This window comes from Rhagoletis zephyria, unplaced genomic scaffold, assembly GCF_001687245.7.
Source record: "Rhagoletis zephyria isolate East Lansing unplaced genomic scaffold, Rhagoletis_zephyria_1.1 Rzeph_scaffold_02333, whole genome shotgun sequence".
Classification (NCBI taxonomy): domain Eukaryota; kingdom Metazoa; phylum Arthropoda; class Insecta; order Diptera; family Tephritidae; genus Rhagoletis; species Rhagoletis zephyria.
The window spans coordinates 13,549-29,670 of NW_016159417.1; the positions used below are offsets into that span (position 1 = coordinate 13,549).

Genomic DNA, 16,122 nt, shown 5'->3' on the forward strand with positions numbered 1-16,122 from the left:
AAAAAGGTCCATATACCAAATTATGTTGGACTAATACTTTCGAAGATTACTGCAACTTTAGAAAAAAAATTATCAATTAATTTATTTATAAATTTTTATTTTTTGAGCATGTTGAACTTTGATGGACTTGGGCGAGCCTAGGATATCGACCAAAACATTCCAAATTTCGCACAGATTTTTTTTAAAGCATAGTGAATTATATTTTTGCTATTACCAATCAAAATTCTTAAAAAGCGGATTTTCGGCCCACGCCAATATATATATAATTAAATATAATATGTGGGAAAAAGACTATCTACTTTATCGAATTTTGTAACAATTCCGAACTGCTGAAAAAGGGAAGGCGGGTACTTTAGCTCTAAAAAGAATACGCCTGGGAATAACTGACACATGAAATTATATCACTGTGCATAAAAACAGAGTATTAACGCAACCCACTCACCCTCCCACATTCACTAGAGCCGCACTGCACTTCGCCACTTGTATTTATGTAGAATTCCCATCAAGCATAGTCCACATGTGCGCTGCTGTTTGCTGACCGCATTAACAATTCCCGAATTGAATTGCATAATTAAAATACACAAGTAATTGTCATATGCGTCTGTCGACGACGCGGTGTTTACCATGAAAATTGCTTTCTGCGGTTGCAGAAGCGCAGCCGCCTCAACAGCACACGCCTGTAAGTATGCAGCACATGCAGGACAATGCCTTTAAAACCCTCGTCAATAAATATAAAAAAAAAGGAAAATAATTTGCATTTCAGTGCGCAGTATGCACAAGCACGCACGACTGCATGCGTGTGTGTGTGTGTGTAATGCTTGCTGGCACCCAACAAGCTGCAGCTGCAGCAGCACAGGCGGACGGCATCATACCAACGACCATTAACGTTTAAACCGCGAATCAGTAAACCGAAATAAAAACGTATTACTCAACCGCGAACATTTAGTGTTTATCGTCACATTTCGAAGCCACAATCAGTGCTGAAATTAAATTCTTAAATTATGCAGCATGCTTACAGGCGTCGAAGCCGCGAAAATTAACATAACATAGCTTACGTAGTTAACAGAAAACAAAAAAAAACGAAGAAGAGCTGCATTGGAATGCAAAAAACCGCTGCATATTTTTCATACTTTCCATGCCATTGACTCTCATTACTTGCCGGTTGCGTTTAAATTCACTTCGCTGTTCGCATGAATGCCAAATGAAGCGAACAGCATGAAGAGCAAAGAACTACGTGTCATCCATTTGCTCGTTTGCCTTTTTTTTTTGTTGGTTGCGTTTTCTTATTTTTGTATTTCCTCTCCTTCCTCTTCGGCTAAGTTCACGATATCTCTGTTAATTTCCTGTCAATCTCGGTCAGACGGCATTGTAAAAAAGGAAGAAAAAAATACGTTCATTGATAAGCAAAGTTGGCGCAGTTGGCAACGAATGCTTTGCATCTAAGCAAGAAAAAAATCATTGAAGCGTAAATGCGCTAAAGTGACAAGCAAAACAAGCATAAAGAGACTCGGCAGACATTGGCCCATAAAATCAACATTCACTAGTTAGTTATGATGCGAATAACCGACCAACAGCAACAGCCTTGTCAGGCACGCCTTGTGCCGCACCCATTTGCCTCGACCACCCAGATAAAGTAGCTGTAAATTATTATGTATGTATATAAATACATACTCATATTTATGCTTGTCCTTTATTTCCTGCTGCACTCCATTGACTACTTATGAGGCCCACCGCCGCTCGTCATTGCCAGCATAGATATTCCGCTTGCTTCGCTGCGCCTAAATGTATGCCGCCTGTCAAGCTCAATCAGGCGTGTTTGGCTGTGTGTGTGTTGTGTGTGTAAGAGCGCTGGCATTAGTTGGCTGGCTAGAGAATTGATTTATGATGCACAATCATGGTGTTGATTTATTTTTGAGCTTTCGTGGATAAAATGAAAATATGTTTATACAAGTTTCATTGATAGCCAATTAATAATCCAAGCGCCCGGGAATAGGCATATGTTTATACCATGTTTTGATTTTGATTGAGTATTGCATAAGTACAATAGGCAGCGTTTTCTTTGCTGTTTTTTTTATTATTTTACACCCATGACTAAGCGTATTTCAATGAAATATTAACTAAACGTTTATGGATGTACATATTTATCGGCAAATGAAGGTTGCTCAAAAGTTTTCGTTACGGATCGTAGAAGCATATGTAGTTAGGAGAAGAACCTCTAACTCTAAAAATGCTTGGCCGTTACACCGACAATCAACAGACAAAGGAAATTACGATAAAATTCCACCACTTTAATTCATTTTAGGGCTTCAAAGGCCAATCAACGCTACATTTTTTATATCAAAAGCTATAAAGCGGGCTCGGTTTCATTTCAAACTTACACTTTTGCGTATGATTGGGACTTGGCGAATAATCAAACTTTTATGAACAAAGAAAATCGGCAGTTCGTAGAACGCCTCGATTGAAAAATATTTGACCACGATGCCTATTGCCAAACATAAATTACCCCAAAAGCCGGTTGGCAAATTGCATTCATTAGCTAGAAGTCGTATTAAACGCTTATATCGATTTCTTAAAGGGTCATCACTCGAGAGTACAAAGAACACTTGATTGCGTATGCATTGCCCTCTAAAAAACACGGCTAGTTCGAGGATACTCTGGGATGGCATGGCGTATGAGTAACATTCTTTCCTACTCATATTTCATACAAAAAATCTTTGCGCATTTTCGTTTGACCACTCATTCCTTTTATACTACTGCAACGATTTTCTTCATTAAGGGCTATTTATAGCTCTCAAGAAAAATGAAAACTTCATATAAAATGACCCACAAGAAATGGAAAAGAAATTTTCTTCCATCGAAATTTCTTAAATTAGTTTGCAGCTCTCAAGGAAAAAATGGTATTTATTTCTTCCAGAAAATGTATAGCACAAGCAAAATGCTTTTTTAAGCGACGGAAATAATGAAAAATATTTTTTGTGATTTTTCTTGAAAGCTGGATTCTAAGCTTTAAGCTTTAACAAAATTAAAAAAAAAAGTGTACAAAAAATCTGTTTTTTTTTAATTTTTTCACTGTTAAAGTTTAAATTGTTTTAATTTTTTATAAAAAATAAATAAAAATCTGGATATTTAATTAATTTCTCAGAAACTATCAGGTCGATCGAAAAGTGATTTATAAACAGGCATTAAGATTGTTCAATTGCTTCGAAAGATATGCATGATTAAGTGGAAACAATTTTTTTTAACTGAATAACGGTAAATTGCAAATATTTCGAAAACTTATCCATACAAAAAAAAAATTAACTCGATTTTCGTAATAAGCAAGTAATTCTACTTAGGAGTGTGCGTTGTTGCTATAAGCCAGTGTATTTATTTGAAATTGTTAATTTTTTTATAGCGCATTTGAAAAAAAAAATATTTCATTGAAATGAACGCCATTAGCATTTAATATGTTTTCCATTTCCATTTTTGAATTATTTATGAGCCATAAAAAACGCATTTTATATGTTTACAACGAGCGTTTATTTGCTATTACAGTATAATAAATAATCAAAAGTATGCTTTAAAAATTTATGTATGTTGTTGTAATGTAAAGAAATGATTTTTTTTGCAGTTTTTGTTGCATATACTGTGCCATTGGGAATGACTATACATTTTTCAAATGTATAACATTTATTTAGTGCTCATACATACATTACATTATGTACATATGTATGTATATCGCTACCTAAAGGTGAAAATGTGCCAAATCCACTTTTTTCAAAATTTAGTTTTTGATGCAGAATGACAGATAATGCGCAACTATATCGATTATTCCCTCCTGAACAATTTAAAAAAAAATGGACTTTGCACCTTTTCCCTTTTAGGTAATGATGTGTAAGTATGTGTGAAGCAAATAAACCAATTGCGATAAACTTAAAAAAAAATACCTTCTGTTGCTTCCTCCTTTTCCTTACTTTCTGCATTCATTAACTCACTATTTAGCCTACTCTCCGACCCATTTATACGTGCCAAAACACGAGCTTTGAATTTAATATAATAACTTCAATCAGTGCCCTTTCTACATTTCTTTTTTGTTTTATAAAAATATCCATTCAATGCAAAATATTGAAATTCCCATCAACGCCTATTTATTTATAGTCATTTGCACGGCAATGACAGCTCTGCAGCTTTTCAGCCAAAACACTTGTCATATTTACAAACTAGGTCGACCCTGCGTCATTGCAACACAAGTTTCCACACTTGTCGCCTTAACGCCTTTTCGCGCTTGAAATTACTTTTCTATAAATTTATGTACAAACTTTCCGCTTTCTATACACCTTGACACTAATGAGCTGACTGGCGGTATTACAAACTGGCGCATTTTCCACACACACAAAAAAAATAAAAATAAACGAAATGAGGCAAAATTGCACTTTCTTGCTGAAAACAATTCAGGTGGCGTCGCTGCTTTAAAAGTTTGGCAGCAGAAGTCACTTTTTCTAATATTCTACAAACTTTAGCTACTTTGCGCGCAGCTCACGTTTGAACTAAGTACTTAAACTTTTGATTAATGTAGAAATACCTGTCGCTTTGATTTCTGAAAGTTGAGAGACGCCACAAAGTAATTTCTGATTTTTCTTCTACGTAATTGTGCTACGACTTGTAGCTTTTTTTGCCACAATTTTGCTACAATGGTCTCATTGTGATAATCTATTTTTTTTATCTATTTACAGAAGACTGTTAAACCATCACCGATATCACCGTTAACGTCAGCATCATCAGCGAGTCTCTCACCAACGTCCAAAGACGAAATTTACATTGATGATGAGAGCATTGAGGGGTCCGGCGGTCGTGGCGGGGTATGTTTTGAATTTTTTTTTAGAATATAAAATTAAGAAATTAAGTGAACTCCTAAAAGTATAAAATATCTAACATTTTTATTATTAAATTTGTTTCATGCATATTTCCTTAAATTATTCAAATTCAACTTTTTAGGTTTAAGTGACTTAAAATAGGCAACTAGGCGATATCCCCAGCAGGTAGCGCTAACCTTCACCTTAAATTTGTAATTTAATAATAAGTTTAATAGATTAAATAAATAAATAAACGGTCCAAGATGTTATTAGCCTCCCTTATAAAAGCTTAAAGTTTCTAAGTAAACGAATTCCTAACCTTAACTCTCTTCCAGACCTCTGTTAGATCTCAACTAGTGGATAAATTTAGGAGAGGTGGCCAATATTTATGATCAATAAGAAATTACCTTAAAAAGGATTCAGGGACTAGCAAAGAGCGGCTCCGCACTCAATGTACACCACGTGGTCGACATAGATGCCTTGCTCAGGGAGATTAAGACAAAAATTACCCGGCAGTTCTGGGTGTCGTACGATCCACTTAAAACCAAAGCTCTCTCAGTAATGAGCAAAAAAGATGCCTACAAATTTACTGCAGTGTACACAGCACACTGGCCCGCTGGAGTGTATGCCGAAAGGATAGAACTGGCCTTTAAAGGTTCTGTCACAGTTGCGATGACCTAGGCTCTAAAGACAACTCCCAAGGATGAGGCTAAAGACAGTCGGCAAACCATTTCTGCAGAATATTTCGGAGTGCATTGAAATTCATTAAAGCTGTCAAATGGCAATGTGACAATCTACTTAAACCAATCAACCAACCACGGCCCGTCGACTAGCCAATAAGCAACTTCATATAGGCTCTGTTCAAAAGATGTGTACCTTTCCTAACGAAAGGATAACCAAAAAGTCTAGCCTATCTGAGGCGCCCTACCTATCCCCAGTACTTACTGCAGTCTGAGTTTACCGACGATTCTATTATAAGCCTCGAGGTGGATCAACTGAGTCCACAAAACCGTTCCGGCCCCACAAGTCAATGAGTCTTACCTTTCCGATTCCTTGGCGGACTCGTTACCCACGAACCTGCAGTGTCCTGATGCCCAGCATAGTAATACCGTGTTCCTCGCTGCCAAGAATTGGTTAGGATCAAAGCACTCCTTGACGAAAATGGAGGAGATAGTCGTATTGGAAAGGGCCCTTATGGCGGCCTGGTTATGTGAAAAGATAAATAGAAACATGCCTTTTAAACACTTCTCACGGTTCAGTCTGGCAAAAGTAGACATTTGCTAGTAACTAGTTCTAAAAGACACATTGCAATAGAAAGTTTGCTGCCAGGCCCAAAAACACCCCCTCCTGCTCTGCCCTCCTTCTTTGACTCGTCTGTGTACCAGTGTATATATCAGTTTATATAGCTAGATGACACTTTCGAGACATCCTTCTATCCACCCGAACATGTTTTTCTATTAACTCAAACCTTACCTCTTTATCATTCCTCAGACAAACCCGTTTGCTTCTTGTATTTAATTTCCAAACACAGTGCCAAATGCAAAAGTAACAGCCAAAAAGTATGCAACAATATGACAGCTGCGCGTAACAGACTTTTCAAAAGTTAAGACTATAGTTCAAAGCAAAAAAGCACTTCACTGAAGTCGAACACTTGTTCCCATTGCATGCAGAAGCAGTCTGGAAAATATTCTTACGTATGTTTGTAGGTATGTATATCACACATACGACTGTATATACATTTGTGTATGCAGCTGTAAATATTCTAATACATGCATACATTTGGGCGTTAAGTTGAAGTGCAGCACCTCTTCAGCCAGCCAGAGAATCCAAAAGGTGGCCTGCCATAATAAAGACATGCAGGAATAATTCAAGAATTATTTTCCTCCAAACAGTTCTCTAAGGTTTATATATTTATAATTTTTAATTAATTTCGCAATTACACCAAGAAAAAACCACAAATTTAGTTGGTTTGATTTCCCTACTACATAGTAATCAGCTATGGGGTTTCGAACGGAAATTCTAAGCACTGCATATAGGTACATATATAAATACATGAATTTTCTTCACAAAAAAAATATATTTCCCTATTCGTTTGGTATGTCAATGACCTCTCAGTTGGCAGCATCCTAATGATGCTGTTGATGAGCACGAACCGAACGATTTAATAAATTATTTATTTGTATTTGTTATGCTGGTGAATATCTGAATATAAATATGAATTCATTAATAGCAAATAAACGGTTTATACCGCTATCATTAATATTATGCAAGTCAGCCGCTTGCACTAGGGTATTCCTAGACATAGAATTTATGCTGAGATTGTCAAATCGTGCGGCAATTTTTTTTTTCATGCTCGAAAAATTTTACATCTAGAAATCGAAAGTGTCATCTGACTCATACCGAGGATCAGCCAGCCTAAAGCCCTGCATCCCAGTCACGAACAGAGTAATTTAGATACCGAGCGATCTCAGCAGCTCCCTTAGCCTTATAGGATGCTCGGGCTGACAATTTTCTTTTTTCCATCCAACTCAAATCATCGAATGAAGTTGACAGGAGTTATTGATTTAAAATAAATTCTTCAATATCCTTAAGAACTCAAAAGTGCATATTTTTCTTCAGCACAACTCCTTAACCAAAGTCGGCACGAGTTATCGTCATTTTATAGCAGTGAAACTTTTTACATAAGTACATTATTAATAGAGCATGTAGTTGAAATTTTGGTAAACAAATTTGCGACACCCTAACGTGGAGATATACATAAACCTTCAACATTTTACAATCTATTGAAACGACAAAACTTTGGGGAATCAACAAATGGACAAAGTATTCAGACACAGCTGCAGCATGAAAATGGAGAATGAAACAAGACATGACAGGACAGGCATTGGACGGCAGCACAGCACAAAATAGAATTGCGACAGGACATGGCCAGCATGACATCGAACAACCTTAATGACATTGAACACAACGAGAATAGTTAAACAACTGAATGAGCAGATAGAACAAGACAGCAAATACAGCGACACTCGTATAACGGAAGAAGAGATAGAGGCAAATGAAATGTTGAATATAATATAAATTATTAAATATGTAAGAGGATGAATGGCTAAGAGAATAAAGAGCGAAATACACCACACAAGCGGTTTGACAAACCAAGCGAAATTTCCCTTTGCTTCAAGCCATTTGTGCTGTGTATGGGGGTGTTTGAAGGTTTGACAAACCGCCGTCAAACCTTCAAACACCCCCATACACAGCACAAATGGCTTGAAGCAAAGGGAAATTTCGCTTGGTTTGTCAAACCGCTTGTGTGGTGTATTTCGCTCTTTAGACAACTGCAGAACTCGAGCAACTCAAACAGAATTTATTAAATGCAATCAAGATGATATTGGTTGACATGTAGTGCAAGTAAATACATACGTTTATACATTGTTCGTGTAGGAATAAAATACAATAAAGTACATGCATTCATGAAATGTGTCTGAAGAGCTGGCGACATAATTTTTTCATATGAAAGCTACATACACACGTACATATATTTCTAGGAAGTTAACCTTAAACAGCTTGAAGGACTTTAGCGAAGGTAGCGTTGGAGTTTGATAAGTGCATTTATACATACATATATGAGTACGATATAAGTAAATATGCGGCCGCAAGTCATAACCGCTTAAGTCGGAAAACTTCAATTCGACTAAACACGTTTTAGACATCGTAATGGTAGCTTTTCGAAGATGCATATCAAAATATTTTCGTTATAAAACTTTTTAAATATTTAGCCACATCTAACTATATATGTACATATGTATGTAATTCGATTTTTTTCGTAACTCGACTCAGGCGGTTATGGTTTGTGACCACAGCAAATATGTTCTTACAAACCCACCTTATATTTGTTATCACATCAATGGATACATATGCATCTTTCATTACAAACCTGTTGAACTGACAGGTGGCCATTGCGCCCGCATTGGAAGAAATTCCAATGAATTATTTTACACAAACCTTCTCTGATGTCCTTCTGTTCAATTTATTTTTACTTCATTTAATCCCTCGTTGATGAAAAGATATAAATAATTTATATTTGAAGCAATAAGCTTGGAGAATGCTGTATGCATGCAGGATGCATATTATGATTGAAGTACATGCAAGGATATGAAAGGATATAATAATAAAGCTATGAAATTACAAACAAAGAAATTTACTTACAATCAATGTAGAAACACAAAAGGATATTGATATGATGGCCATTAATGTGTTGGAACAATAAGAATTACCTTGTCTCCATGGGCTAATTTATGTCTAGTTATGTAGTGATTGAAGAACACACCACAGCCGTAGCCAATGACCTTTGGGATCACGATTTTTCAATAGCTTGGGAGAGATAGCGGAGGTGAAAATATCGGCTTCATTCACGATAGTAAATGGTTTGGCAAACTGTATACTGATATTATGGATTATCCTCGGTTAGAAGGATGTGCCTCCTCCTGGCACTCACAGAGGGCACTAACAATGGAGCCTTTCCCTATATTAAGGTAAGGATATTGGGTCTATGGTACGACCCATGTAACTTATCGAACAATTATCTGTGCTAGAAAAACTACACAATGGGAGATTGTTAAGGCTCTCACCAAAATACAAAGGCTGGAATACATATGCATAACGGGAGCCATGAGAACTTGGCTCACAGCATCTTCTTCAAAATCATAACCAATTTCTGACCAAGATGGCTGCTAACACCAATATAAAAGGTTTTCTGAGTCGCGAGAAGTTCGATATTTAAAGCCTGACGTTGCAATGCCGAGACTCATCTCAGCTCAGCTTTACAAAAAGGTCAAAAACTTAACTTAAAATTGGCTATAACAAATAACTTGGCATGTATATTTGAAGGATATTGGATAGCTTAAATGCTTACTTGATACACTGGTGGCTTACTGGCTTAAAGAGGTATCGGATTAGGTGAATTGTTGACCGAAGTTGATATATTGGGAACCTATTGGAAATTATGTGTACATTTTCGAGGAAAAAGCATTTCGAGGGCTTATATTCATACAACCTATCTGCACTTATCATAAAAGTTACTTTCTTCTGTTATAATTTGAACTTTGCCAGTGAGCAAAGTGTTTTGTATCCGAGTGATTACAAAACATTGAAAGGAATTGGTAATTCTACAAAGGATCACATCGAGACTATTATTGGCCTATGTGAGAGGAGGGTTCTGCTCTTCTAATTTTTTTACTTTAAAGCAGGGCTTCGGAGCGGAGCGGAGCGGAGCAAAGGAGCAAGGACCTAAAGAGCAAAGGATTTTAACTGGAGCGAAGCTGGAGCAAAGAGCAAAAAAAATTCATTTGCTCCTTGACTCCTTAAAGAAAAATCGTCCATATTTTGTTGTTATTTTGTTTATTTCGTATTTATTTTTAAATATTTTTATTGTTGTTTTTCCCCAAAATTTTTCAATAATAACGTCCATAAGCTTCGGTTAATAAATGTACTTAAATTATATTTTTGTTTGTCACTGAAAACGACCGTGTTAAATAAATTTCCATATATAATTAACTTGGCAGTTCATTAAATTTTCTTTTGGATGCAGAATTGTTCCTAGGGCATCTAGATCCATTTCTGCGTCAAAAAGAAAATTTTCAAAAAAATTTCGCCTAAATTAATAAATAAATAAAAATAAAAAATCTATTGTGAGCGGGAATGGAGCAAGAGCGGAGCTCGAAGCGAAATAAAATACCGGAGCGGAGCTAGAGCGAAACGAAGGAAAAAAAAACCGGAAACCCTGCTTTAAAGCATTCTCTTTGGTTGTAATGTAATGCCTTTGTGGCGAAACACAAAGGATTTTAAATAGTTTATAAAAAAAAAAGAATTTTCTGCGTAGCACTACGGTTTTGTGGATATAACAACGACACATATAATTAACGATCATGTCGAAAAAATTTTCGAACCCGTATTTAGAATGCCCTCAAATGTTCAACTCCTCCATAAATATCTATTTTTATATGAACTAACTCAAAATTGTATGTGGAAGCCAATTCCAATTTTAGGTGGACACCGATTGCACATACCAATTTCAGAATATACACACATATTTTTCTTTACATAGTACTTATCATGTATATTGTACACATCTGCCACCATTTAATAGCTTGCAATCCGGTATGTTGTAGAACACGAGCAAAGCCATTTGAAAGCTAACATAACTCAACTTTTATTTATGTATGTTGCTTATTTATTTATTGTTGTTGTCAACTTCATGACAGTTGATAGCCAATAGCAGCGAATAGAACAAAATACGCCACAACTGAACGCACATACATACATACATATGTAGAGGTAGAACAGAAAAAGGAAATATAGAAATTTATACAACAAATAAAAAAAAGTTAGGTGTACTAAAATGATTTAATGGCGAACGCATGTTGTCACATATCCTAAGGGTGTTGAGTATATATAGTTGTTTATAGGTGTTCATATGGCATGCCATTACCGATATGTCCTAACTAACTATGTATACAGGTTATTAATCGACAGCCAATTTGAAATGTTACGACTGCCAAGCGGTAACAAAGTACCCACCACCACCAACCACAACCGCAACTATGTACAACCACAAACTGACCCAGTGAATTGCCTTAAATTTAACCGCAAATCTTGCGACTGCCATCGTCGTTCATGTTCGTAGATAGATGTTGGTTGCTGTCGTAAATGCTTATGCTCTCATTTCCTTAGAAATTTTACTGGTGCACTTTGTGAACTCCCTTGTCGGGTTGCAAGTGAAAAAGCGGAGCTAGGCAGGCAGTGCATACACTGCTGTGTTAGGCAAGAGCACTTTAGAAAATTGCACGCAAAAAGTAAATTCATAGAAAAAGTAGTATGTAGTAAAAAAGCGGCAAAATGCTGTTAAAAAGAGGCAAACGGAAATGACGACGGACAAATGTTAAATGGCAGCGCTGTGCATATTTGCGCCCACAGGGCTTTCGCTGCACAGTGGTACAGCAGCATAAATTTTTTGGATACAATTAAAAGGAATCGGCGTAGAACCTCAATTTTCCGTATGTAACATTGATTAACTTAAACCAAGAAAAAACGGCAAATTGGCGTATTTCATTTATTTTAAAGTATACCTGCCATATAAACCTAACCTTAAAAACGTTTTAAAAATTCCATAAAGAGTGCACCGATGAATATATGACTCCGAAACTTTGTGCATATATTTTCAATGACGTAATGTGTGAATCCTAAAAAATTGGGCGTGGCCGGTGTATTTCAAAGCTCGCCACATCCATACAAACCTAACCTCAAAATGCCTTAAAAATACCATAAATGCCATTATTACACATTGTTTAAGTGAACGAAAATCTTAATCAGTGTTAGATGAATAAAATTTTTCTGCCTTTTGTTGATTTTGTTTTATAAAACTGCCAATTTCGTACAAAAAAGTTATAAGGCATTTTTTATTTATTCAAATATCACTTTGTTAGGCTAAACCATTCAAATATAAAATTTGAATATTCAAAAAATTTAATTTTTTTCCGCCGAAATACTACCCAACTGTACGCTGAATGAGTATGAGCACTCGTATGGGTACATCGTCGCTTCTCGCTTTTGACCGTTATACATTACGGAAATTTATTTTCCTCAACCGACACTCTGCGGCTGTGGTTCATATTTAGGCTTTGTTGTTACTATTACTATTCTAAATATGCAGTAGTAGGTCGAGTCGCTGAGGCGCAGCAGGCGAAATGGGGTCTCTTTATATGGCACGAAGGATGTGTGAACAATTGCAACATATCCTGAAGGCGGATATTACAGTAGCGCATAGGGAGTTGAAAAGCAAGAAAATATAAGAATGTGTGTGTGGGTGCATTGTGACGGCAAAGGTTTACATATATACGAAGATACATACACACTGGTATAAAGCGTGCAAATGAACTCCTTTCACAAAAATAAATACATACATATGTGCATATGCAGCGGCTGCGTAAGAAGGTTACTTTGATCTAGCATTTAATTTCAATTAATTGTATGCAGCTTCGTACCTCTGAGGCTTTGTAGTTGATTTTTCGCTATTTTATATACCAATTCATACACATACTTTGTTCTGATTATTTGTTTTTTTTTTTTTTTTAATACAAGGATCATGTTTGAATAACTCATAACTGCTTTAAATTTAAGGCAGCTTTAAAAAAAAAACCAATCGCGTTTATGGTGTGACTTTATAGTACATTTGGCTAAGTTCAAAAGAGACGCGATATCGAAATATCTTCAAATAAATCAAATCATAAAACAGGGCGTTGTTCAACCAAATTCTGAAATAGGGCGTTGTTGAAAAATTTTCTGAGATAAGGCGTTTTTGAACTGGCTGTCGAGGTGGGTCGATCTTCCACTCAGCCATCGATTTATTATGCGAGATCTGAAGAAAGTGATCGGCCTCGCAGTTTAAAAATTAGCAATATATTAATATTTTTTTGTTAAGGAAGTTTCGATAATAAGTACGAAACTCGCCCTGGTTGGGCTGTCATTGCTGAAGCCAATGAAATTATTGAAATTAATTAAAGTTCAGAATTTAGCTTGATGCCAAAAGCAACTCTGAGTCTCAACCCCGAAGTGAAAATTGTATCACATGTGACAATAATATAAAAACATGTGACAATAATATCAAAACCCTGAGAGGATGAAAGAAGGTACTTTAAGTTTCTAGTTTTATTGGAATAAACCGAATTGTTCATTGCAAGCTGATCAAATCCAGCGTTTGACTCTTTAGTGTCGACAGCTAAGGCAATTAAAGCAGGCGATTCAAAAATGGCTAGAATTAATTAAAAAGAAAGGCGTTGTCTTCCACACCATGAAATCGCTAAGCTAGTCACAACTTTCATGATGCGAGGAAAATCGAGAAAGGCTAGCTAAAACTTATTTATTCATGCACCGTAAGGCCCGACTTCTTCCCCTTCAATTACGGTTCGCTTTGGTTTTAACTCGCTTAATGTTTAGAAGGGCTTAAAATAGGCTTTTGAAATTTATTGACAAAAATAAAACGCTACTTAAAGGTGAAAAGGTGGCAAGTCCATTTTTTCAAAATTTAGTTTCGAGTTTTCGTCTCTGCTGAACAATTTCAAAAAATGGACTTGGCAACTTTTCACCCTTAGCTGACGGTATGTAAGTGGTGCAATTCTTTAATACTAAACTGACGGAAATAAGAAGTCACTAGAATGAAACGAAAGGCCGTTTATCAAACCGGGATACATACATACATATACATGTATTATTATAGCGTTAAAAATAAACTTAATTTAAAAAACATGAAAAAAGAAAATTTTAATAATATTTTTCAACGCAAAATTAAGGTATCATTGTTGTCTATCTCCATACTCTCATCATGTCCAAAAATATTTCGCGCACTGCATACTCGCATTACCTTTTGCATTACTGAGAATTTGGGTCAGTCATAAATTTATTTATGAACTTACATATTTGCCTTATGAACCGTGTGCGCTTTATTGCTGATAGAAAGGTGTGGAAGCATATAGTTACCACTTATGTACGTACTATGTATGTTCAAAAGCATTCCATAAATTTATTACTATTACATACATACATACATACCACCTACGCGCTCTGTCGCCAAATTGACATTTTATGTTGATGGACTTTGAGGTGAGTTGCGATGTGTTGTGGTTGTTGTTTTTTTCATAATTTTTGATACATGGAGGCATACATTGATGTCATACAGCTGTTGAAATTTTAATAACTGCTGCAAAATTTTATAGGAAAGCAACTTTTATGTATGTATGTGTGTTCAATTTGATATTTTTAACAATTTTTCCAACGCTGCTTATGTTGGTAACCTAAATTTTGAAAGGCTTTACAAACAGTAATTAAGTTTGGCTATTTTTGTAAATTTATCTGTGGAAAGTTAGATTCGTCATTATGGAATTTTTGTTTCCGCTTAATTTCGGATCGTTATTTTTGATTTTTATTTTTTGCGATCACATTATAACCGTTATTTTCTGATTTAATTTTTAAGGTTATAAATGGTTTGAAACGGTCACAAGAACGCAGTCTCCATTATAATGGATAAAACTCACCGAAAAAATTCAATTCCAAATTAACTACATATAATTTTTGGTTGAAATGAAAAATCGCAAATTAACGATTAAATTTGACCAAAAAAAATCCAAATTTAACGATTATTCTTGATCGAAAAAATAAAAAATAAAAAACAATCATTTTGTAACGACCTAAAAATAAAAATTTTGTTATGTAACAGATTCAAACCCTGCCGATTTTTTTTTTATGGAGCGAGGACCAGCATGCTTACAAAAAACATTTCTTTCTGAACTCACTTAAAAGTATTTTCGTAATATTACGGCATAAGCGCACATTTATCTGCCCAAAGTCGCATAGCAGATCTCCATATAAATACATAAATATTCAGTGCGGCTTAAACCACAAAATGAGCAAAAATTAATCGCAATATTATTTCAAGCTGACAATTAATAAATTCTAACAATATGCTGCTGTCCCTTTTGGGACACATTACATCCGCATAAAAAGTATTGCTGTAAACGAGAGTCGTTGTTTTGCCACACAAAGGATGTGCGAATTTTGTGATTAATGAAATTAAATGAGTACAACCAAATTATACTTAGTACATATGTACTTAAATACTTACTTGCATATGAACGTGTGTATGTATGAATATGCGCTGATGGTCATAAGTATATTTTTGCTGTCAACACCAGCTGAACAAAGCAGCTAGGATCAACAAACCGCCGAGGGCTGGCTGCGGTGAGTGTGGCGCGAGCGCATTTTGTGCTAGTGTGCGAGTTTTTTCTTTCTAGGAAGGGCGCAACAACAAAATCAGCAACGGTGGCAGCGCGTGTTGATTTTGTACGCTTTTGCAGCAAGCCAGTAAATTAATTTTGAACTGACAAGAAAACAAAAATTTTGTGTACCTAAAGTTGGCACTGCTGGTGGTGCTGGTGGTCCGATGGTCTGATGGTTTGCTGGCGCTAAGGGTACAAACGGCAGCTCGTGGCGCAACTTTTGGAAAAACATGACATGAAATTTAATTAAATGACTTTTTCGCAGAATATTTTTGCGTTTTTGTTTGGCGCGTTGTGACAAATAAAGTTGAAATTCTGCTGGGAGCGATAAAGCGAGTGACGATGCGAAATGAAGTGGCGCAATAAAATAAAATATGCAACTTTATATGTAGTGGTATTAAAAGTACACACGTACGCAGGATCATTGAGTGATGTGTGCTTGGGCGTTGAGAGTGCATGACGTATTT

General features: G+C 35.8%; 1 protein-coding gene across 1 annotated transcript in view; it reads left to right on the forward strand.

The window, feature by feature from the left end:
• Positions 1 to 16,122, forward strand: part of LOC108366600 (syndecan-like) — a 64,490-nt gene that overhangs the window by 8,370 nt on the left and 39,998 nt on the right. The window contains exon 2 of the mRNA XM_017621049.1: positions 4,713 to 4,838. Coding sequence (XP_017476538.1) covers positions 4,713 to 4,838 — 126 coding nt within the window. The remainder of the gene's footprint in view (positions 1 to 4,712; positions 4,839 to 16,122) is intronic.